This window comes from Sander lucioperca, chromosome 6, assembly GCF_008315115.2.
Source record: "Sander lucioperca isolate FBNREF2018 chromosome 6, SLUC_FBN_1.2, whole genome shotgun sequence".
Lineage (NCBI taxonomy): Eukaryota > Metazoa > Chordata > Actinopteri > Perciformes > Percidae > Sander > Sander lucioperca.
Genome location: NC_050178.1, coordinates 22441651 through 22465669, shown reverse-complemented (window position 1 = coordinate 22465669; position 24019 = coordinate 22441651). Strand labels below are relative to the sequence as shown.

Here is a 24019-nt window from a genome sequence, read left to right as displayed (position 1 = left end):
AATTCCTAATGTTAACTATCATTGTAGTGATCAATAATTAGCCTGTGTCTATGTTATCTCCTTACATATACCTACGCTCTCCGTCTCTGCTAGATTGGGAATGATTGAGATTTCTCTTGGCACAGCTACCAGAAGACTTCCAACTTTCAGACAGGTTGCTCACGTCACATCTACGTCTTCAAGCTCAGTTGGAGGCTGCTCAGTAACGCTCAGCCATCACCGGGAAAGAGACTTCACTGGTCTCCGTCCAGAGACACGGGACCTGCTGGTGTGTAGTAGTGTAGTTCAGCAGTACACGGTCTTTAGTTTAGCCCGGCTGCCCTCTCTCTGCTGCCGGGGACGGGGACTTGATGTTTAAGCTCCTCTCCGCGGCCCTCCCACTGCTCCCCCGACGCCTGCTCGTCTCCTGCCGCTCTCTCTGCAGGATGGAGCCCGCCGTGGTGAGGTGTCTCCCCGGGGAGCCCAAACTCACCATCTCCTTCTGTCTGGACGGCAGCCACAAGCACATGCTGCGGGACCAGGGCGAGCAGCTGGGCAAGGTCCTGGCCCGGATCTCCAATGGCATCGCCAAGGGCCAGGGGAAGGCGAAGAAGTCCAAGAAGAACAAGGGACAGGAGCCGGGTGAAAGCCCGGAGCATGTTGTGGTGAAGCTGTTCTACGACGGCCAAGAAGTGGCCGAGACGGAGCTGAACTCGGCGGCGTGGCAGCACGGAGCCGTGCTGCAGGTCGGCGGCTGTAAATACGCGGTACAGCGCAACGCTCCTACCTTCACCACCGCGGAGCTCCCGGCCTCCCTGCTGGCCGGGTTCCCCGTCTGCCCCCATCTGGAGGTCGAGTTTGGGAACCTCCAAGACTGCGAGTTCACGTGGTATAAGGAAAATGCCCCATGCACAAGGTAGGTATAATACAACAGGGTATACGTGCAGTTTAGTGCGCCGAATTATGAGAATCTTAAATGATGAGGGTCTTAGTTACTTTATTATTTTCCAAAAACTGAGTGTCCCAAAGCTACCATCTGCGGGATTAGGACTGATTCTAACCCTAACTCTATTTTAAAGATGCCCTGGTTGTCCTTTATAACTGTTATTCTGCCATATCTATATTTTAATAATTTGATTGTGCTTCTTTCTTTATCGCTAATATTTATAATAAATAATATTATAAATATATTTATTATTATTACTATTATTATTATTATTATAATTTATAATAATAATAATAATAATAATAATAATAATTATTATTATTATTATTATTATTACACATTAAATTACTTGCCTCAATATTTTAACATGATGATACACATGCCATTGGGTTTATGTATTTTACTAACAGTGTGGTTTTATTCTATGATGTATTTTAAATTATTTATGCTTATTTATTATGTGGCACTTTTTACTTTTTAAAGCACTTTTAAACACAGCAGTTATTACTAATTTTTAATGGTATGTGTATATATTTTTTAACCACAAGGGTAAGTAATTCAGACAGTATTTTAGACCCTTTAAATGTTTTTTTATTTGTAATTTTTTGAGGTTAAATAATATGTAATATTGGGATAGAATTTCATTTGTATTGCGATGCCGGGCTATTTATATATATATATATATATATATATATATATATATATATATATATATATATAATATAATATAATATAATATAATATAATATTATTTTATTTATTTATTTAGTAATGTCTCCAGGAGAGAGGCCAGGACAGGAGTGGAGGTGACCTTTTATTTAAAATTTTAATCTCCCGCTGTCCGTCCTGTTCAGCTTTTATATAACCCAATCTGGCTTTTTAAGGAGGTTTTTAAGTGTTTTAGTCACACCAGTGGTCCCCTTGTGCCCGCGCCCCTCGCAGCACCCATCCTGGGCGTTTTAACCCAAACCTAACCTATCTTCCATAGGGACTTTGGGGCACTAAACTGCACATATACCATAAAAAAATAGGTGTTATTGACACGTAGTGCTACAGAGTTTGTGCAGCGTAATGCACTCAGTTACAACAACAACAGACTTGCAATAAATCATACTTGTATAGAACAATTTTTATTTGGGTTGTTGGTAGGAATGGTGTCTTGACTGCAGTGCACGGCCGATAAATTATCCAGGATGATACAGTGCCGATATTAGTTTATCAGGATCACCATCGGCTTTATTAATTAATTATGTGTAGACATACAAGGAACTTGACTCTGGTTTAAAGAAGCTCCTAATGTACTTATCTGAAACCATTTACATGAGGATGGAAGTAGACATTCAGACAAAACCAAGGACAACAAAGCTGAACAAACAGATGGAAATAAACAACGAACTATGTACATACAAGTAGGTGAAATATCTAACAATATATATTTATCAGCACATAGGTGGGCCAATAGGTAACAAGAAACAGCAGTACAGAAACACTCAATGTGTTTGGGGGTAACATGAAAACATCTGCAGCTTTCCTCTGTTTGATATCATTGATGATTGAATATTTTTGGACTGTAAGTCGGCCAAAATACATTTGAAGAAGAGCCTGACTGAGAGACTGTATATAGTTACAGAGAGAGAGAGAGAGAGAGAGAGAGAGAGAGAGAGAGAGAGAGAGAGAGAGAGAGGAGGAGAGAGAGGGAGAGAGGAGGAGAGGGAGAGAGGAGGGGGAGAGAGGAGGAGGAGGAGAGGGAGAGAGAGAGGAGGAGAGTGGGAGGAGGAGGAGAGAGAGAGAGAGAGAGAGAGAGAGAGAGAGAGAGAGAGAGAGAGAGAGAGAGAGAGAGAGAGAGAGAGAGAGAGAGAGAGAGATTGTGTGTCAGTGCTTCCCACCACCTAGCCGCCTGGCGTGGATACTACATCACATTTCACACATGTTTGCGTCACCTAATGCACGCAGATTTCCCCCCAAAACGCTCGTCTAAACTCAGAATAAAAAGTGAGAACGCAACGCCACTTTTGCGTTTTCTCTTCAGATCGTTCCTGTCTAAACACAGCCTAAAGCTTCTGCACCTTTTTTGTTTTCATGTTGTTCTGCTAGCCCTGAAGCTGCTGGAGAAGTTCCAGGCGATGACAGCAGTTGGACAGAGGTGGGATACGGGAGAGTGCATGTCCCGTCCAATCAGGACATCGGCTACAGACTCAAACTGCGCTGCACACCTAAAGATGGTGAACGCAGTGGCGTGGCCAAGGAGCTGGTCTCTGTGGGAGCCGTAGAGGCCGGACCAGGCATGTGCACGTTCGACAACAGACACGCGTACACTGTCAAAGAGGCAGAGTGGCCAGCGGTGAGGGTGGTGTCGTACAACATCCTCGCCGATGTCTACGCCCAGACAGAACTGTCCAAGACGGTGCTTTACCCGTACTGCGCCCCCTACGCCCTGCAGCTGGACTACAGGCAGAACCTGATCAAGAAGGAGCTGGCCGGGTACAACGCTGACATCGTCTGCCTGCAGGAGGTTGACAAAGGTAATGGAGATGTTCCGATACCGATACCAGTATCGCTATCGGCTCCAATACTGCCTAAAACGCTGGTATCGGTATCGGGAAGTACTGGAGTTAATGCACCGATCCCATACCACGTAATAAAGCCCTAATCAGTCCCTCCAGAAAAACCTGATTATGTGATCTCATAACTCAATGCATAATCAGCCAAAGTCTGCATATTTATGCGGGGGGGCGCATTTTTTCAAATACGGCGCACTTTCGCCGCATGAATTGCCGATTTCCGTGCAAAATATGCGGGGCTTGCATGATTTCATAATCCCCGGATTTTCGTTGCAAAAGTCCCACATATCTTAGCAGAAAGTTGAAAAATGTTGCGTTTACTTCACACACGAGCAGCCGTTTTCCCCTGTTGCCATGGGAACGTTATGAAGTGACGTAATTACGCGACGTGAACATCATCGAAAAGCTGCAAACCCCGCGATAAAGCCACGATGGAACCGCAGTTTTAAAAAGTTCCCGCAATTTCATCACATAAAATTGCATAAATATCCCGCATATTCCATCACATTTTTTAAGAAAACATGCCGCATAATCAAGGATTTTTGCTGCAACAATCACAAAAAAACTATGTTAAAGTAGTTTATTTATGTTGTTTTTCCGTTATAACTGACTGTCAAACTGAAGAATAACAGAAAGTTCATGTTTCACAAAGAGTTTAACCTGAGCCAGACTGGCAACAAAGATAGAAATAATATCATATTCATACAGAGATAGTAGTATACAGCTGTTATACATCATATCATCTATACAGAGATAGTAGTATACAGCTGTTATACATCATATCATCATACAGAGATAGTAGTATACAGCTGTTATACATCATATCATCATACAGAGATAGTAGTATACAGCTGTTATACATCATATCATCATACAGAGATAGTAGTATACAGTTGGTATCGGATTGGTACGCAAGTTCAGGTATCAGAATCGGTATAGGGAAGCAAAAAATGGTATCGGACCATCTCTAAAAGGTAATTCATGCAGAACCTGGAACTGAAACACCTGGTGGATAAGTGAGTAGGCCTGCACGATTAATCGTTATAAAATCGCGATCTCAATTCACCCTGTTCATGATTTAATTTTTTTTTATTAAAAAAAAAAAAAAAAAAGTAATATATACAGTGTGTGTGTGTATGTGTGTATATATATATATATATATATATATATATATATATATATATATATATATATATATATATATAATGACTTTGATTCTCATTTAATTTACGAGCCGACTGCATCACTAACGCTACTACTTTCTTCTGTGAGTTTTAAACATAACCGACGATATAAAATAGGTTTTAAAGCTCTGCAGAGCTCTCCCTTCTCTTCAGTGATCCTCTGTGTTTACAGGCTCGTGATGATGATCAATGGGCTCTAGCTGCCAAAATAAATCTATGTTTGGTACTGCCAAATTGTTTAGTTTTGTCATGGTTCATGTGTGCAGTAAACATTACATTCATGAGAAAAAAATCGTGGTAGAGAATCGTGATATCAATTCTAAGCTAAAAAATCCTGATTCATATTTTTCCCCGAATCGTGCAGGCCTATAAGTCAGTGATTTTCAACCACTGTGCCGCGGCACCGTGAGAGATCGTGGGAAATTATCCGATTTTACTTAATTGGTCAAACACATTTTTTTTATTGAGTTACTGCAAATAATTTGTCATTGTTGCTCATCTGTGCCTGCAATGTGATGACTGGAAGAGAAATTAAATACTGTTCTGTGTCAGTAGGAGGCAGTATAGCGCAATAATGACCTTGTTGATGTAAGACAATAAAGTGACAGGATGTAAACAGTAGAATGACTGCCCCCTGGTGGCAGTGACAGGATGTAAACAGTAGGGCCGAGATCATCGATGTAAGCCGGCTACAATGTGGCATTTTGTAACATTTTTGGTTGGTGGTGTGCTGCGGGATTTTTTGAATGTAAAAAATGTGCCGTGGCTCAAAAAAGGTTGAAAAACACTGCTATAAATGAGTCTGCTTTCTGACTTTCCTCATGTTCTCTGCACTCTTCAGGGGTGTTCGTGGACAGTCTGACTCCAGCTCTGGATGCCTTCGGCCTGGATGGCGTTTTCAGGATCAAAGAGAAGCAGCATGAAGGCCTCGCCACTTTCTACCGCAGGTCAGGTCCTCTAGCAGCCAGACTCTGAAGAAAATGTCTTCTGTGTTTTTCTGTGTTGTCGTTCTTGGATCTTAACAGCGTTCTACAAATGATGCACACGGGCCTTTATGTCATGGGTAGGACTGGGAATCAATACCTAAGCTGTTAGGGCATGCAGGTAGGCAGGTAGGCAGGTAGGTAGGTAGGTAGGCAGGTAGGTAGGTAGGCAGGCAGGCAGGTAGGTAGGCAGGTAGGCAGGTAGGTAGGCAGGCAGGTAGGTAGGCAGGCAGGTAGGTAGGCAGGTAGGTAGGCAGGTAGGCAGGTAGGCAGGTAGGTAGGCAGGCAGGTAGGTAGGCAGGCAGGTAGGCAGGTAGGTAGGTAGGCAGGTAAGTAGGCAGGCAGGTAGGTAGGTAGGTAGGCAGGTAGGTAGGCAGGCAGGCAGGCAGGTAGGTAGGTAGGCAGGCAGCAGGCAGGCAGGCAGGCAGGTAGGCAGGTAGGCAGGTAGGCAGGCAGGTAGGCAGGCAGGCAGGTAGGTAGGTAGGCAGGTAGGTAGGCAGAGGGGTAGGCAGGCCAAATTTTTTAAATGAAGGCATTAAGATCAATTTCCAAAAGAGGATTTTTTTATTCCTCGTTTTAGTCAACTTTAGCATGGCTTCATAAGCTTATGAGAGCCAATATATTTTGTAAATACAGTATTTAGTTACTATAATATTCAACTTGTTTCATCCAGGATAAAGCAATTTTAAAAATGACATAATTTTGTCCTTTTTAGGTCGAAGTTTCAGCTGCTAAGCCGTCATGACATCGTGCTGAACAAGGCGTTGACCTCTGACCCCATCCATTCTACGCTGCTGGAGAGGGTTTCTGCTAACGGCGCTTTGAAGGACAAGATACTGCAGAGGTCCACCACCCTGCAGGTAGGGTTGGGTACCGGCTGCACTAACTGGAATGTTTGTCTTGTAGTCTTGCAGCTTAAACTTGACAGTAGGGAACTGTTTTGGGGATTTTCTGACATTTATTTATTTTAGTTTTTCCTGGCTCAGAATGAGGGGGGACTCCGTACTAGAGGGTGACACGGGAATCAGTTGACGCTCCCATCCCGAGCCCACGAAAATACTCCCGTCATATCCCGATCACGTGACTTTGTCACACATGTTATAATGCTCGCCTAGCTGCTAGCATAGCACGCCCTCATACTCTGCTTCTGACTGGCTAGTAGTCCTTACCTAGGTACTGTCAGGGCCCTCATACTCTGCTTCTGACTGGCTAGTAGTCCTTACCTAGCTACTGTTACCACCAAAAATTCCTCAATGCAGGAAAAACCCTGTTAATAAGATTTAACTTTTCAAAAAAAATAGAGAGAAAAAAGACCCAATAATCACTAACAAAAAAAAATAATAATCAGGCTTACAGCACTGGGGACACACTTTCTTACTTTGTGAAACTGCGTTGTTCACCTGTGCTTCCTGACTGTGAATGTTTCTCTGCAGGTCAGTGTGCTCGAGGACCTGAATAAACCAGGCAGGAAGGTCTGCGTGGCCAACACTCACCTGTACTGGCACCCAAAAGGTAAGACCACTCATTCCTCTGTATGAACACACCTGAGTCACTGATGTAAGAGAGCAGAGTGATATTTTGCACCCTTAATCTGCACAAGATTAAATTTTCCTTTTCCCTTTTTAAAGGAGGGAACATTCGGTTGATCCAGATGGGCGTGGCTCTGCAACACCTGCGTCATGTGATCAGCGAGGAGGCACCTGGCGCCCCTCTGGTCTTCTGTGGTGACTTTAACTCCACCCCTAACTCAGGTAACGCCACAGCAGAACCAGTCTCTGCCAGTTTACACTTAGCCTCGTGAGACCGTCCTGATCTGGCGAGCTCCAGTTTTCCACTCGCATATCAGTCCGGCATCTTGAGACAGAGACAATTTGGAGCCGTTCGCCAAACGACCGACCAATCAGTGCTGGTTTTGAGGCGGGTTTAGGTGTGACGCAACCAGAAGCGACTGGCGGCTTCCACGGATGAGATGAGCGTAGCTATCACGCAAGTTTGATCCAAATTAGAAAGTATTCCTTCGTTGAAAGAAGAGCAAAAAACGGCACTGGAGGCTTTTCTCAGAGGAAAAGATGGTTTGGCTCTACTCCCGACTGGTTTCAGCAAGAGTTTGATATATCGTTGATCTGATTGGTTGATTTGGCCCGTCTATCACCAACATAGGTGGTGATAGACAGAGGGTTTATCCAATCAGCTAACCAGGATTTTCGGCCCTTCCCAAAAGTTCTCCAACGGAAAGTTCCCAGATGGATATGCTGAGCAAATGCCGAGCCATCCATCTGTTGGAGTCAGGTTAGTTTACACTTAGTCTTTTGTTAACTTCAGGTGAAGCTCGTATGATGATTTAAAAGGAAATACTCTCCTTAACTTTGCCTCATTTGCATAAACAGTTACCAGCTGTTTATACCGGCCTTTTTCAGTCACAGAAAATACTTTTCAATACTCATCTGGATTGAAGCAGCAAACATTCAGTGTAAGAGTAGAACATGACATAACATTATTTATTATAAGTTTATTTGATTCACAGCTGCTACATATGGTGTTTTGACCTCGACAACCCAACTGCATTTTACCGCAAACTTGCGACTAGTTAACTTTCTAAAGCAGACGCAGTCGCTTGTTGCTAAGAGTCGGGTCGGGACTCCAACATCGTATTCAGAATATAAAATATCACTTTCTAATGTGTGATTTTGTAAAGGTGTTCACGAGATAGATACCAACCTTTAGTGAACTAGTGAATTTCGCCAGCTGTCTTGTGTGTGTGTGTGTGTGTGTCTGTATCTCTCTCTGTGTGTGTGTGTGTGTGTGTGTGTGTGTGTGTCTGTATCTCTGTGTGTGTGTGTGTCTGTATCTCTGTGTGTGTGTGTGTGTGTGTGTGTGTGTGTGTGTCTGTATCTCTGTGTGTGTGTGTGTGTGTGTGTGTGTCTGTGTGTCTGTATCTCTCTCTGTGTGTGTGTGTGTGTGTGTGTGTGTGTCTGTATCTCTGTGTGTGTGTGTGTGTGTGTGTCTGTATCTCTGTGTGTGTGTGTGTGTGTCTGTATCTCTGTGTGTGTGTGTGTCTGTGTGTGTCTGTATCTCTGTGTGTGTGTGTGTCTGTATCTCTCTGTGTGTGTGTGTGTGTGTGTGTGTGTGTGTGTCTGTATCTCTGTGTGTGTGTGTGTGTGTGTGTGTGTGTGTCTGTATCTCTGTGTGTGTGTGTCTGTATCTCTGTGTGTGTGTGTGTGTGTGTGTGTCTGTATCTCTGTGTGTGTGTGTGTGTGTGTGTGTGTGTGTGTCTGTGTCTGTATCTCTGTGTGTGTGTGTGTGTGTGTCTGCATCTCTGTGTGTGTGTGTGTGTGTCTGTATCTCTGTGTGTGTGTGTGTGTGTGTGTGTGTGTCTGTATCTCTGTGTGTGTGTGTGTGTGTGTGTGTGTGTGTGTGTGTCTGTATCTGTGTGTGTCTCCGTGTGTCTCATTTGCACAAATTAACAGTTGTACTCTTTGCCTTAAAAGTGAGCAGAAGATAATGTTACTCAGGAAATTTACCATGAAGATCAATTTTCTACAACGCTAGAATATGATGCATAAATATCTCTTTCACTCTGTTTCTCCCTCTCTCTCATGGGCTAAAATATACATTTCCTAAGTCATATTAACTTCCACTGCTCGCTTTTAATGCAAAGTCTACAACTGTTGGTTTTTGCAGATGACAGTGACTCAGTGAATGGTTTCAGTTAAGAGCAGTAGTTCATCAATGTATATTTTTAGACTATTATTCAGTCGGTCCGCTATTATCTGCCATGCTTTTTCTCGCGTGTTTTTTAATTTTTTATAGAGGATGAGTTTCCTTCTCTACATATTATATGCCTTGCTCCCTTATATATAATAAATAAAGACACTGAAGAAATTGGACTCTAAAATCTAACTATAAAGATAATTAAGTGATAAATTCCATGCACACTGTAAACATGAACGGAACAGAGTAAATTTATCAGTTATTTCCCCCCCAGCTAAATATAAGGTCAAAAACCATTGAGGTGTCCTCTCCCTGTTGTTACATGAATGTACAGTAGCCTCCATCACTAGATAGTTACTGGTCCAGTGAACTAAGACTATCATTTGGGAGGATTGTACAATTAGGATATGTTCTTTAAATTGTACAATCCTCCCAAATTATAGTCTCAGTTTACTGGACAACACAACTTGTGTGCTAAGAATGCCAAATACCATGCACATGGAAGAGGAACAAACATGATCCTTATTGTTAAAGAATTAAAAAAAAAATTAATCAACTAAAATAATTCGAGGTGCATTGGTCAACTATAGAAATGTACAGCGTTGTATGTGTTGCCCTTAGTAACAGACTTCTTTTAAAACACATTTGAAATGTTATCAGCCTTTTCTAATTATCTCAACAACTGTCATAATATATTCATCAAACTTCTAACAACAATATGAACAGCAGTCGTCATACAGAAATATAACAGGAACAATGACTGTCACATGAATAATTATAATTTAAAACTTTAAATAATAACAGTACTTAAAGGAACAGCAATATGCACCTGTTGTATTTTAATCCAGGCTGATAACAACAGGGTAAAACCACTGCTGGGTGATCAGAAAAGGCTCCAGGATTAATAAATCCTGGCTGTTAGCCTGGTCGGGAGCAGGCTAGCTGTTAGCCTGGCTGTTAGCCTGGTCGGGAGCAGGCTAGCTGTTAGCCTGGTCGGGAGCAGGCTAGCTGTTAGCCTGGCTGTTAGCCTGGTCGGGAGCAGTACAGAATAAATCTCCATGGTGATTTATGTGCCTCCACTTTCGTGAAACCGAGTCAAGGCTTAAATCATCCAGGATAACTGATAAATCCCGGCTTAATCCCTTATCTTGGTTTTGTGAAACAGGCCCCTGGTGTCTGTTGTTGTGTGCAGGTGTCTCTTGTTGTTGTGTGCAGGTGTCTCTTGTTGTTGTGTGCAGGTGTCTGTTGTTGTGTTCAGCTGGTCTCTTGTTGTGTGCAGGTGTGTTCCAGCTGGTCCAGGAGGCCGTGGTCCCCCTACAGCATGCAGACTGGGCCAGCTCTGGGCCGGAGGAGACCTGCAGCATGGAGCTGCTCTCTGCCTTCCCCCCCCTGCTGAGCGCCTGCAGCCAGCCCGCCTACACCAACTACGTGGGAGGCTTCCACGGCTGCCTGGACTACATCTTCATACAGCCAGACAGCATGCAGGTAGTAGTCGGGATGTCACCGTACACCCAGCTCACCATTCCTTCCCCACGCTGTTCCTCAGAGCCACGTGGCTGCTTAGCCCCGCCCACGTTTCACAGCAGCCATTTGGATTTTATAAAGTTGGTGCTGTGAAAAAAGTATCGTTCAGGAACCGGTATCGAATTGCAGATATCGTAGGGCTGCACGATTTTTTTGTTTCATCGTCTACATCCTGCGATGCACGCGCGATAGTCACATCTCAGGACGTTGTGATGTTGACGCTACAACTTCTTTGCTGCTTGATAAAAAAGTAAACTCTCAGCGTTCTCCTTTTCCATGATTGTTACCGGCCGACCCTTTAAGACAGGTGGTCATGTGACGTAACGTTAGTCCGACGGGCGGGGGGGTGTTAGGGGAAGTGAGGCTCTCCGTGTGTAGGAAAGGACTGTAAGCTGACACGGTGATGACATGGTTCTCCCTGGGTGGTGAAGCTACAGTAGTCTCTGCAAAGACAAACTAAATCACCTGATTAATGCAACGTCATCACGACGTCTCCCGGACATTTCTCACTGCAGGAAGCTGCTACCAGCCGGGCTAAAGCTAACATAGTTAGCCTAAAGACACAAGGCGTCTGTCCCAACTAACGTTATGGTTCAGAGCTGCAACGCTGGAAACCTAACACTAATCTCCAGCAGCAGTCTGTGTCTGATATAACATCATTTACTCTGATTTAAACGTTACACTAACCTCCAGCAGCAGTCTGTGTCTGATATAACATCATTTACTCTGATTTAAACGTTACACTAACCTCCAGCAGCAGTCTGTGTCTGATATAACGTAACTTAAGAGCTCTTGGATCCACAGTTTGTTGCTGGTGTGTGACGTGCAGGCTCTGCATGCACAGCCAACCACCAATCATGATCAATTTAATCAATTTATCAAACAACCAAAGCAGGCCCCGCTAGAGGAAGCAACATGCACGCATTATTAATATCATTGACTTCACCCTGGATTGATATTATATGAATACATGGTGTCCTGTCAGTCAACCAGTGTATTTCTTCCTAATATCCCTCTCCTAAATCTCTTCAGAAGAGGAGTCAGATCTTACTGGCTCTGGTTTTTGGAAAGCATCAAAGACTGGTTCACATTAGAACATTTCCTTTTTCATTTTTAGTTTCTGTGTAGATGCCCCTCCCAGTAGCTGAGAATGAGTTAGGATTTCTAAATACGGATATTTATGTCCTCTTGTAAAAATGTGTAAAAATAATATCGCAATGTAAGTTTTTTCCAATATCGTGCAGGCCTAATACCCAGCCGTGTGTGTGTGGTGTGTCTGTCTCTGTGTGTGTGTGTGTGTGTGTGTGTGTCTCTCTGTGTGTGTCTGTCTCTGTGTGTGTGTGTCTGTGTGTCTTTGTGTGTCTGTCTCTGTGTGTGTGCGTGCCTGTGTTCCTGTGTGTGTGTGTGTGTGTGTCTGTGTGTGTGTGTCTGTGTGTGTGTGTATGTGTGTGTGTGTGTGTTTCTCTGTGTGTGTGGTGGTGTGTGTGTGTGTGTGTGTGTTTCTGTGTGTGTGTGTGTGTGTGTGTGTGTGTAGGTGGAGCAGGTGATTCCTCTGCCCAGCCACCAGGAGGTCACCACCTACGAGGCTCTGCCCAGCGTCGCTCACCCCTCGGACCACATCGCCCTGATCTGTGACCTACGCTGGGACCCCTGACCCCTGACCCCTGACCTGCTGGACAAAACGCCAGCGTGGATTTCTTAACGCTTGAATGGAGTGTGAGTGCGGGCACGTGGAGAGAAATGATCTGGTACCAGAGAACTGTGTGAAATTACAATATAACTGAAATATGGTTAAGTTCATATTGTATTATTAACAGTACAATAATTACTGCATTTAAATCACTGATATTCAGTGTTGTGGTTGTTAATACAAAAAGTAATGAGCTGAACATTGCTCGTTATTTAGCTTTTTGGCTTTTTCCCCTTTCCTTTAGTGTGTTATATATCTTGTGAGATAAGTGAAAAAGCCCAAAGTCCACCCCAAAGGGACTTACCATCTCCAACAGAAAACTCTGTTCACAAACTGCTCCAAACAGTACAGCACGCCCTCATACTCTGCTTCTGACTGGCTAGTAGTCCTTACCTAGGTACTGTCAGGACACGCCCTCATACTCTGCTTCTGACTGGCTAGTAGTCCTTACCTAGGTACTGTCAGGGCCCTCATACTCTGCTTCTGACTGGCTAGTAGTCCTTACCTAGGTACTGTCAGGGCCCTCATACTCTGCTTCTGACTGGCTAGTAGTCCTTACCTAGGTACTGTCAGGGCCCTCATACTCTGCTTCTGACTGGCTAGTAGTCCTTACCTAGGTACTGTCAGGACCAGAGTCTCTGTACCAATGAAATGTACCAGAGTATGGTAGGACCAGGCTAACCTACGACCCTTCTACACAGACACGTATTGGCTTCAATACCCAATGACATCGTTAATAAATATATTTTAACATTTTAACAAAAATATTTATTATTACATTACATTTTTCATTTTGGCCAAACAAGTCTCTCAGCGGTCCTTACAGTTACAGTTGTTTACTATTTAATTAAAGTTTGGGTCTACAGCATTAGTCAGATTCTCAGCTTATTCTTGTGTGTCTGTTTTAAATTCTGATACTAACAACACTAGAAGGCAGCGCCAGGGGAGACACACACACACACACACACACACACACACACACACACACACACACACACACACACACAGACACACTGTGTGTGTCTGTGTGTGTGTGTTCTTGTTTAACTATATTCGTGGGGTCCAAAAACCAGGAGTCCAGTATACTTGTGGGGTCCCGACAGCTTTGTGGGTCCAAAATACTGGACCCCACCAGGTTAAAGGTCTGTTTGAGGGTTAAGACTTGGTTTTAGGATTAGGGTTAGAATTAGGTTATGGTTAGGGTGAGGGTAAGGGTTAAGGTTAGGCATTTAGTGGTGATGGTTAAGGTTAGGGTAAGGGGCTAGGGAATGCATTATGTCAATGACGGGTCCCCACAAAGATAGTGAAACAAACCTGTGTGTACAACCATCTTGAAAAAAATGAACACCTTTTTGATGCTTTTTCTGACATTTATATCAGATATATATATTATTTTTTTTTACGTTTTTGACGCTTTTGTTACCCAAACACCACTAACACCAGTTACTACCTCTGGGTTTACACTTATTTTTGGAATTTATGGATAATAATCCCCATTTGTAGGAAATTATACCTATTTTTTTTGTTAAAAAAGCAGAAATGATGAAATATTTAGACTAATATTAGAGGAACGTGTGTTGATGGATAATCAGAATACAGTTTCAAAACTATTTCAATATTTCTGAAATGCCAAAACTTGGATAAAAAAAAATCCAAAATTCCATCAAAGTATGATCATGAATTGTACGTGTGAAGAGCATTGTATGGAATCCATCTCATTTTTGGGTGATTTTAATTAATTTTATAATTAAAATTGTGATTTTGAAATTTTGAAAACGGGTCAAATTCAAATTGGACCCGAGGACAACATGACTGGTTGCCATGGATACGGACGTCAACAGTCCCGCCCACAGCCGACTCCGGACGTAAGACTACAATACAAGTTCTCCATTGATTGGAGTATAAGCCATGAAATGGTAACCGTTGTCGGTACACGATCCGTTCTGCCTGCACGATCCGTTCTGCACATGCGCAAAATGTTCGCGCATGCGCGGTTGTACGAGGATTTACGACACTGCACGATCTGTTCCACGCTTCCGGTCGACAGCCAAGCTAACGTTAGTTTAGCTAACAGCTAATTCGGCTAACCGCTAGCTGAGACAGCATGTAATAACTTTAAAAGACCCTCAAAATAAAACTTGAAAATAAACGTTGACATATATAACAAACACCTAACATATATAACAGCTGTTACGTCAGTTCTACTTTACTTGTGCTCATTTAAAATACAATCACTCAATACTTGTCTTTATTGTTATTACTGTGAAGTCTTAATTTAGCTGTAGCTGCTTTTCCCATTACGTTTGAGTTAACGTTATTTTAGACTGAATCTAGCTGTCAGCTAGCGGTTAGCCGAATCAGCTGTTAGCTAAACTAACGTTAGCTTCCCGGTGGAGGCTAGCCATAGGCTAGCGTGGAACAGATCGTGCAGGTCGTATGGATACGTAAAACAGTATTATCTTGCGCATTTGCAGAACGGATCGTACCGACATAAGCCATGAAATGGTAACCGTTGTCACTGCCCGATGTGAGTCCAGTGCAGATGTGAGTCGCGCATGCTCAGATTTACGGCATAACGTGTCTTACTGAAATTTGTGAAATCCATAAAATAATAAACGTTTCTCTTTACATACAGTAACAGAAGATGGGAATCATTTCACAGACGTTGTAGCTATGATTGTTAGATTGCTAACTTTTAGCTAGCAGTCATTTCGTAAACGTAGCTATCTATGATTGTTTGATTGCTAACGTTAGCTCAGAATGCCATTCAAGTGACAGCCTTTGTTGTGTTTGATTGCTATCTTTTAGCTAGCAGTCATTTCAAAAACGTTTTAGCTATCTATGATTGTTTGATTGCTAACATTAGCTCATAGACTGTGCGTTAGCTCTCAAAAAGCCGTTAGCATCTTGGAGGCTTCTTGTCGCAAAGTGACGCATGCGCAACTCACATCGGCACTCGACTCACATCGGGCAGTGACAACCGTCGATGGTAGACTTAAAACCAGCTACGACATGACTCAGATTGGATCTGCTCATACAGACGCCAACAGTTCATGGGGCACTACCCTTGTTTTGAGATAAATGTCTTTTATTCACGATGTCTTGGATAAGTACTTCATTACCCACAATCCTAGGCGTAACAGCAACGTGTCTGATTTGTCCAACTCGTTGTTACCATAGAAACGTTTACCGTACCCGCGAACGGCTAGAGCGAGCTGCTACCACTGAAGTCTCTGATAGTTTCTCTACGCGGTCTTGTATCTTTTGCCTTTTTGCCATTTTCAAAATGTTTTTTTTGCGCCGAATCAAATGTTTTATGGTCACCATTCATCTCTTAGCTGGTTGTCATGGTTACAGGCTTAAAAGTCTATATATCAGCAAATTTACGAAACGTCAATGAAACAATTTAATGGGGAAAAACATTCCGGAACCAGAGTCGTTAAAAAAGTGGGCGGTCACTGTTGAGCTGTTTTTCTCTGATTGGTCAGAAGTGGTGAAGAGGCGGGACCGGAGTGGATGGGACATACCATTGTTTCATATGTTAGGGGTGCAGAGAAAAGTTTAAATAAAGGTTATTGAATAGGTGGCACAGCCGAGACGACTTGGCTTATTTTTCGTCAAAAGATAATAATTAAACAACCGTAACGTTATTTTGTATAGTTTAGGAATAATTGTGTTTCTCAGTTATAGTTCCGGGTGACTTTAACACCCCCATGTCAGTGACAGCAGTGGGAGGCAGTCCGTCAAGTTCCCCAGAGTCAGCCAGCCAGACCGGAAACCAGGTGATTTGGCCTAATAAATAAAAGCATAAACACCTCTCTGTTTTTCCTTAGTTATATTTAAATACACATGTAAGAACTGTAATTTGGATATGACATAGAAACACAAACTGTTAAGAGAAATTATATCCTTTAATGATCTCAATTTATGTTTGGATTTGTTGCTGCCATTAAATAAAAATTAGGGACTTCATCTCAAAGTTATATTTTCATGAATTTTATCTACTTTCTAATAGATCAAATAAGATATACTAAGATATACTACTACCTATATAGTAATGCTCTCATATACATTAGACAGGTACATATATATATATATATATTATATTTTTTTATATTTATTAATATTTAAGGATTTAAAGTGCTTATATATGTTTATATATATATAAAGTATACATATATATATATAAAAGTATAAGCACTTTAAATCCTCCTCTTATGAGAACAGATGAATAAATAATACGTTCAGGCTTTTTTTTTTAATTATTTCACTGAATATTAATACTTAATAACAGAAAAGAGAAAAAAAAAGACTTAATTAGGGATGGATTAAAAACGACAAATGAACAATCGTGCTTTTATTTTGAAACCGCTAACCGGATGTTCCGTGTGTCGCGCTGTCTGACTTGACTGCGCTCGGCTCCACAGGAAACTAAACAAGGAATCCGGGTCTGAGCGATCCTACGTGTCATTCCCGGAGTTTCAGTGATTCAGAAAGCTCCCGGAGACTTTTGGTGAACCAAGTTCTTGTAAGTTTTCATCCTCTTTGTTGACTTTCACACAGACTGAAGATGTTGTCTAGTAAACAGGCGGTTTCTCGTTAAAAGATGTAAATCAAGTCACCAGTAAGTGAGCTAGCTAGGCTGAGCTAACATGGGCTAGCTATATAATCACTGCACGTTCATTCGTGTAAGAAAACATGAGTAGTAGTAGTCTGTACTGACCTGTGGGTCACTCACTTTATACCTCAGCATGCCGGCGTTCATTCATAAATATATGCGGTCGTTCATTCATAAATTGTCCCAATTTCACGGCAGAGAAAGCATTGCATCACTGGGTTAGGGTTAGGGTCACTGGACCTCTGTGCTGCTAACACGGCTAACCTTATAACTTATTTTATATTATTTTATTCGTATTTTATACGTCGTTATCGTTGACTTCCGATTCTGCAGTTAAGGGGAAAGTTAAAGCTTGTGATTCCCAGCGTGTAGACCACATTAGACCACATTGGACCAGGTCCAGATCCAAAACCACTACACCTGGACTTGTCAAATCTGGACTAACTTATCCTAGAGAGGCTCAAGATTCTTAAAAACACAGTTTGAGATTTGTGAAAGCTTTATTCTATTTGTGAAAATGCAATAAAGGGAGATTATACTGTTTTTTTTTTCACATGTAGACCACATTAGAGTGATTTTGGATCTGCACCTGGTCTTATGTGTCTACATGTGAAAAAAACAACAGTATAATCCTCCTTTTATTACGTTTTCACAAATAGAATAAAGCTTTCACAAATCTGAAATTGTGTTTTTAAGAATTTTGAGCCTCTCTAGGATAAGTTAGTCCAGATTTGACAAGTCCAGGTGTAGTGGTTTTTGGATCTGGACCTGGTCTAATGTGGTCTACACGCTGGGAATCACAAGCTTTAAGTTACCCTTAAATTTCCCCTTAACTGTCGAATCGGAAGTCGGAAAATCAATCAAATTTGGCCAGTCTTTCAACATGTCCTTTATCCACAGACCTACCAAAACTAAAAGGGCTTACGCACAGTTTAGTGTGTGACGGCATCTCTGTGGGAGTGAGACCTCTCTGTGGGAGTGAGACCTCTCTGTGGGAGTGAGACCTCTCTGTGGGAGTGAGACCTCTCTGTGGGAGTGAGACCTGAGCCTGTAGTCTGACCAGGTGGAGCTTTAGCCCCACTAGCTCCCAGCTGCACCAGATCTGCAAGATGGGTAAGACCAGAGAGGTCTCACTTCTACAGAGAGGTCTCAGTCTCACTCCCCCAGAGAGGTCTCACTCCCCCAGAGAGGTCTCACTCCCACAGAGAGGTCTCACTCCCCCAGAGAGGTCTCACTCCCCCAGAGAGGTCTCACCGGATCACACAGGGGCCGTCACAAGTGTCCCAAATTATTTTCCAAAAACTGAGTGTCCCAAATGATGAGGGTCTTATTTGAGACAGGTTAAGGTTAGGGGTAGCAGGTTCATAATTAATTAAGGACGTTGTATGGGGAATTTGGGACACTAAAGTTCACGTATACCAACTAAAAGTCATTACTGTTAAGCATCTTAAAGACCCAAAAAATGCATTCCTTGGCTGAAGCAATAAGTCAAGTTGAACTGCTGAAGTTTGCCAAAATAAAAGGAGGAAAAAAGCAAAAGAAGTTTTTGGTCACTGAGTAAAATCCAGTTCTTGATTTCGGGGTGGAAGCATCTGCACGACAGTCAGAAGAGACGTGACATTATAACAATGCAGTAGTACAGGTTCATCAAGTTCTGTGTCTGGGCTCCAACTTGAAGTGTCTCAGCAGCGCCTCTCTCAGGCCGAACTCTGAACTTTGCATCAACATATGATGGGTTACAGACTGAAGAATAAATAAGTGGTGAGACATAACATTCGTGCTCCCTAAATAATTAACCTTAATGTCCTCTGTCTGTCACCGTGTGGACAAACTTTCCATTTGTAGTCTTCCAGGCGTGGACAGATGCCCTGTAAAGCACATGTGTCAAACTCAAGGCCCGCGGGCCAAATTCTGATCCGGCCCGCATATCAATTTATGTTCACAATAGATTTTGGCCCGCCGAGTTGTGAGCCAAACCAAAAAGACAGGAAACTGTTTTACAGACTGCAGTTATGTGACGCTCAAAGCAGAATTTAGCAGATTTGCCGACTTTAAGACTCAGAAATTGCCATAGCGCCAGAGTTTACATATTCAGGCTGAGAGACAGGTTGTTGTAAAAAAATGTAATCTTAAGGAGTTTGCACACTGCTCCAACAAATACCAACAAACTCCAACGTTATAAAGTTGGCAGTTGTTGTCAGTTGGTCTCTATAATGTTCATAAAACCAACTGCCAGTCCACACTGCCCAGACAGTACCAGACAAGACTGACTTTGGTCACCTAGTCCTACCTTTTCTTATTTGAGTTTTGGTTTAATATAACATGGATGAAGTGGAGACCTTGTTGAATGTGGCCAGAGTAGTTCTGGTCTACCTGGCCTGTAGAGCTGCTAGCCGTGTACAGGAGAGACGGCAACCAAGACGAGCCAGGAGGAGACTGTGGTGTAAACTTTGGATATTGGACATGCAAAACAGGGTGTCTATCCTAACTTGTGTCAAGAACTTCACTCAGAAGATACTCCAGCTTTTAGGAATTTTGCCCATTTTGCTCCTCAAGGTTTTGAGGAATTACTCACTATGGTTACTGCACTAATTACCAGAAAAAAACAGCCATTTAGAGACAGCATTTCGAGCTGTTAGAATGTTACCGTTTGTTGGAAAATGGGCTCCATTGGTCTGACATTCTCCAACTCCACCAGACCAGACTGGACATGTCAACCTCTACCAACTCCACCAGACCAGACTGGACAGGTCAACCTCTACCAACTCCACCAGACTGGACAGGTCAACCTCTACCAACTCCACCAGACTGGACAGGTCAACCTCTACCAACTCCACCAGACTGGACAGGTCAACCTCTACCAACTCCACCAGACCAGACTGGACAGGTCAACCTCTACCAACTCCACCAGACTGGACAGGTCAACCTCTACCAACTCCACCAGACCAGACTGGACATGTCAACCTCTACCAACTCCACCAGACCAGACTGGACATGTCAACCTCTACCAACTCCACCAGACTGGACATATCAACCTCTACCAACTCCACCAGACCAGACTGGACATGTCAACCTCTACCAACTCCACCAGACCAGACTGGACATGTCAACCTCTACCAACTCCACCAGACCAGACTGGACATGTCCAACTCTACCAACTCCACCAGACCAGACTGGACATGTCCAACTCTACCAACTCCATCTAACAAACCCAGACGGCCGGCCCACACTGACCCAAATGTTGGTGTTTGTTGGCATTTGTTGGAGCAGTGTGCAAGCTCCTTTAGTTTTGCTAAACTCTATGATGGCTAAGGAACTTTTTTGCTGACTTTTTAGGGCTTCAAGTCGACCAAACTGTTAGTGAGAAAGCTATATGTGACACAAATAGTACAGTCAAAAGTGTTACTCAACTTTTAGGTTTAAAAAAAAGCATGTCAGACATGTCTGGCCCTTAATGGGATTCTCATTTTCCAGTGTGGCCCTCTGGGAAGTTGAGTTCGACCCCCCTGCTGTAAGGGGGTCCCAGGGGCAGACAGAGATGAACAGCACACAGCGTAGTGACCTTTCCTGGTTGAGCCGGCCGTGTATTACTGTTATATATTCACACAGCCGAGTGTCTGATTTTATGACAGTCCTTCCAGAAAAATGTGGAGTTTTTTTGTGATTGTTTGGGGCTAAAATCCTTGATTATGCGTCACGTTTTCTTAAAAAATGTGATGGAATATGCGGGATATTTATGCAATTTTATGCGATGAAATTGCGGGAACTTTTTAAAACTGCGGTTTCATCGGTGCTTCATCGCGGGGTTTGCAGCTTTTCGATGACGTTCACGTCGCGTAATTACGTCACTTCATAACGTTCCCATGGCAACAGGGGGAAACGGCTGCTCTTGTGTGAAGTAAACGCAACATTTTTCATCTTTCTGCTAAGATATATGTGACTTTTTTGGATTATGAAATCGTGCAAGCCCCGCATATTTTGCGTGGAAGTCGGCAAATCATGCGGCGAAAGTGCGGCGTATTTGAAAAAATGCGCCCCCGAAATAAATATGCAGACTTTGGCTGATTATGCATTGAATTATGAGATCATATAATCACGTTTTTCTGGAGGGACTGGTATGAAAAGCAATCAGTGAAACACCTAGAACAGGAGGGTCACTAGAGCCGGGCGATATATCGATATTATATCGTGATATGAGACTAGATATCATCTTAGATTTTGGATATCGTAATATGACATTAGTGTCTTTTCCTGGTTTTAAAGGCTGCATTACAGTAAAGTGATGTCATTGTCTGAACTCACCAGACTGGTGTAGCTGTTCTATTATTTACCTTTACCCCACTTAGTTATTATATCCACGTTATGATGATTATTTATCAAAATCTCATTGTGTAAATATTTTGTGAAAGCACCAATAGTCAACACTACAATATCATTGCAGTATCGAAATCGAGGTATTTGGTCAAAATATTTTAATATTTGATTTTCTCCATATGGCCCAGCTCTATGTCAAACTCAGTTTCCCAGAAGGCCACACTGGAAAAAGAGAATCACACCAACGGCCAGACACGGAGAGATTATTGACGTGCTTTTTTTAAAGTGAAAAGTAAAATATCTTTGACTGTATTACTGCATGTCGCTTTTTTCAACATTTGTAGCTTCTTTTGGTCTTTTTCGTGGCTTTCCAACATGTTTGTCCCATTTATTTATTTTACCCTTTAGTAACTTTATTTCCAGACTTTTGTTGCTTTTGTCGACATGAAGCCGTACAAAACTCAGCAAGAGTTCCTCAGCCATCATAGAATTTAGCAAATCCAGCAAAACATGTTTAAAGGTAGGCTGCCACACAGCCTGTCTCACAGCAGCCTGTCTCACAGCAGCCAGCAGCCTCTCACAGCAACCTGTCTCACAGCAGCTGGTCTCACAGCAGCCTGTCTGTCTCCCAGCAGCCTGTCTCACAGCAGCCTGTCTCCCAGCAGCCAGCAGCCTGTCTCACAGCAGCCTGTCTCACAGCAGCCTGTCTCCCAGCAGCTGGTCTCACAGCAGCCTGTCTGTCTCCCAGCAGCCTGTCTCACAGCAGCTGGTCTCACAGCCTGAATATGAAAACTCTGGGGGAATTTCTGAGTCTTAAAGTCGGCAAATCTGCCAAATTCTGCTTTAAGTGTTGCTAGTAGTCCTTACCTAGGTACTGTCAGGACACGCCCTCATACTCTGCTTCTGACTGGCTAGTAGTCCTTACCTAGGTACTGTCAGGACACGCCCTCATACTCTGCTTCTGACTGGCTAGTAGTCCTTACCTAGCTACTGTCAGGGCACGCCCTCATACTCTGCTTCTGACTGGCTAGTAGTCCTTACCTAGGTACTGTCAGGGCACATCCTCCTACTCTGCTTCTGACTGGCTAGTAGTCCTTACCTAGGTACTGTCAGGACACGCCCTCATACTCTGCTTCTGACTGGCTAGTAGTCCTTACCTAGCTACTGTCAGGGCACGCCCTCATACTCTGCTTCTGACTGGCTAGTAGTCTTACCTAGGTACTACTACTGGGCAGCTTCCAGGTATGAATGTGAAGAATTTGTATAATATGGACAGCCATACAAATACCCAAATAAACTCTGTTTATCTTTCACTTTTGTCTCGCAGTATGTAATTAACATTTGAGATTTAGGGTTTGAGATTTGAAAGATTACTTCAAATTGACTATTTGATGTTACCTTATCATTTCTCCGTCAGTCACTGTGTCTCTCCTCTCTCCCGCACAGGCTGGCTGCTGTCTTCTGATTGGTGAGCTGCGGTCACCGTGGTAACGGCAGCTAACGGCAGAAGCATGAAGGCTTTGATCCTGGTTGGGGGCTACGGGACCCGGCTGCGACCGCTCACGCTGAGCGTCCCCAAACCGCTGGTGGAGTTCTGCAACAAACCCATCCTGCTGCACCAGGTGGAGGCTCTGGTCAAGGTAGGGAGCTGCTCTCAACCAATCACAGCACACCTGCTCTCCCAACCAATCACAGCACACCTGCTCTCCCAACCAATCACAACACACCTGCTCTCCCAACCAATCACAGCACACCTGCTCTCAACCAATCACAGCACACCTGCTCTCCCAACCAATCACAGCACACCTGCTCTCAACCAGTCACAGCACACCTGCTCTCAACCAATCACAGCACACCTGCTCTCAACCAATCACAGCACACCTGCTCTCCCAACCAATCACAACACATGAACACGCAGGGGGGCTTCACACTTTACTGCTGACATCTCTTTCTGAGTTTATTCAAGGTAGTCGGTCACCTTGTCTCTCTCTCTGTCTCTCTCTGTCTCTGTCTCTCTGTCTCTCTGTCTCTCTCTGTCTCTGTCTCTCTCTGTCTCTGTCTCTGTCTCTCTCTCTCTCTCTCTCTCTCTCTCTCTCTCTCTCTGTCTCTCTCTCTCTGTCTCTCTCTCTGTCTCTCTCTCTGTCTCTGTCTCTCTCTCTGTCTCTCTCTCTGTCTCTCTCTCTGTCTCTCTCTCTCTGTCTCTCTCTCTGTCTCTGTCTCTCTCTCTGTCTCTCTCTCTGTCTCTCTCTCTGTCTCTGTCTCTGTCTCTCTCTCTGTCTCTCTCTCTCTGTCTCTGTCTCTCTCTCTCTGTCTCTGTCTCTGTCTCTCTCTCTGTCTCTCTAGGCTGGTGTGGACCATGTGATTCTGGCGGTGAGCTACATGTCGGAGCTGCTGGAGAGAGAGATGAGAGTCCAGGAGGAGAGAGTACGTACAACAACCCATCTCACCCTGACACATCAGCTGAATCTCCCTTCCCTTAAATCGCATCCACTTCCACGCTTCCTCGGTG

At 43.4% G+C, this 24019-nt stretch overlaps 2 protein-coding genes across 5 annotated transcripts in view; both read left to right on the top strand.

The window, feature by feature from the left end:
• The first annotated feature begins 245 nt into the window (after window positions 1–245).
• On the top strand, window positions 246–12582 carry pde12 (phosphodiesterase 12). 2 transcript variants are annotated; one of them, XM_031301388.2, is made up of 8 exons: window positions 246–895; window positions 3017–3447; window positions 5512–5617; window positions 6369–6513; window positions 7087–7165; window positions 7282–7404; window positions 10644–10849; window positions 12423–12582. In XM_031301388.2, the coding sequence occupies exons 1-8, from the start codon at window positions 351–353 to the stop codon at window positions 12540–12542; spliced, it is 1755 nt and encodes a 584-aa protein (XP_031157248.1). In that variant the 5' UTR covers window positions 246–350; the 3' UTR covers window positions 12543–12582. The 2 variants fall into 2 exon arrangements, with proteins under 2 accessions (XP_031157248.1, XP_031157249.1); XM_031301389.2 differs by having other exon boundaries at window positions 247–895; window positions 3020–3447.
• A 4394-nt stretch (window positions 12583–16976) lies between these two features.
• Window positions 16977–24019, top strand: part of gmppb (GDP-mannose pyrophosphorylase B) — a 17167-nt gene continuing 10124 nt past the window's right edge. The window contains exons 1-4 of one of the 3 annotated variants that reach the window (XM_036002129.1): window positions 17000–17106; window positions 17655–17658; window positions 22983–23150; window positions 23854–23934. In XM_036002129.1, the coding sequence (XP_035858022.1) occupies window positions 23022–23150; window positions 23854–23934 (210 nt within the window). In that variant the 5' untranslated portion in view covers window positions 17000–17106; window positions 17655–17658; window positions 22983–23021. Of the gene's footprint in view, window positions 17107–17654; window positions 17659–22927; window positions 23151–23853; window positions 23935–24019 lie in introns of all 3 variants that reach the window. The other 2 variants (XM_031301371.2, XM_036002128.1) reach the window with 2 other exon arrangements.

Coding starts and splice junctions, on each gene's coding strand:
- pde12 (XM_031301388.2), top strand. CDS start 351: ATGTTTAAGCTCCTCTCCGCGGCCCTCCCACTGCTCCCCCGACGCCTG. Junction 3,448..5,511: donor CCTGCAGGAGGTTGACAAAG/GTAATGGAGATG, acceptor TGCACTCTTCAG/GGGTGTTCGTGGACAGTCTG. Junction 5,618..6,368: donor CTCGCCACTTTCTACCGCAG/GTCAGGTCCTCT, acceptor TGTCCTTTTTAG/GTCGAAGTTTCAGCTGCTAA.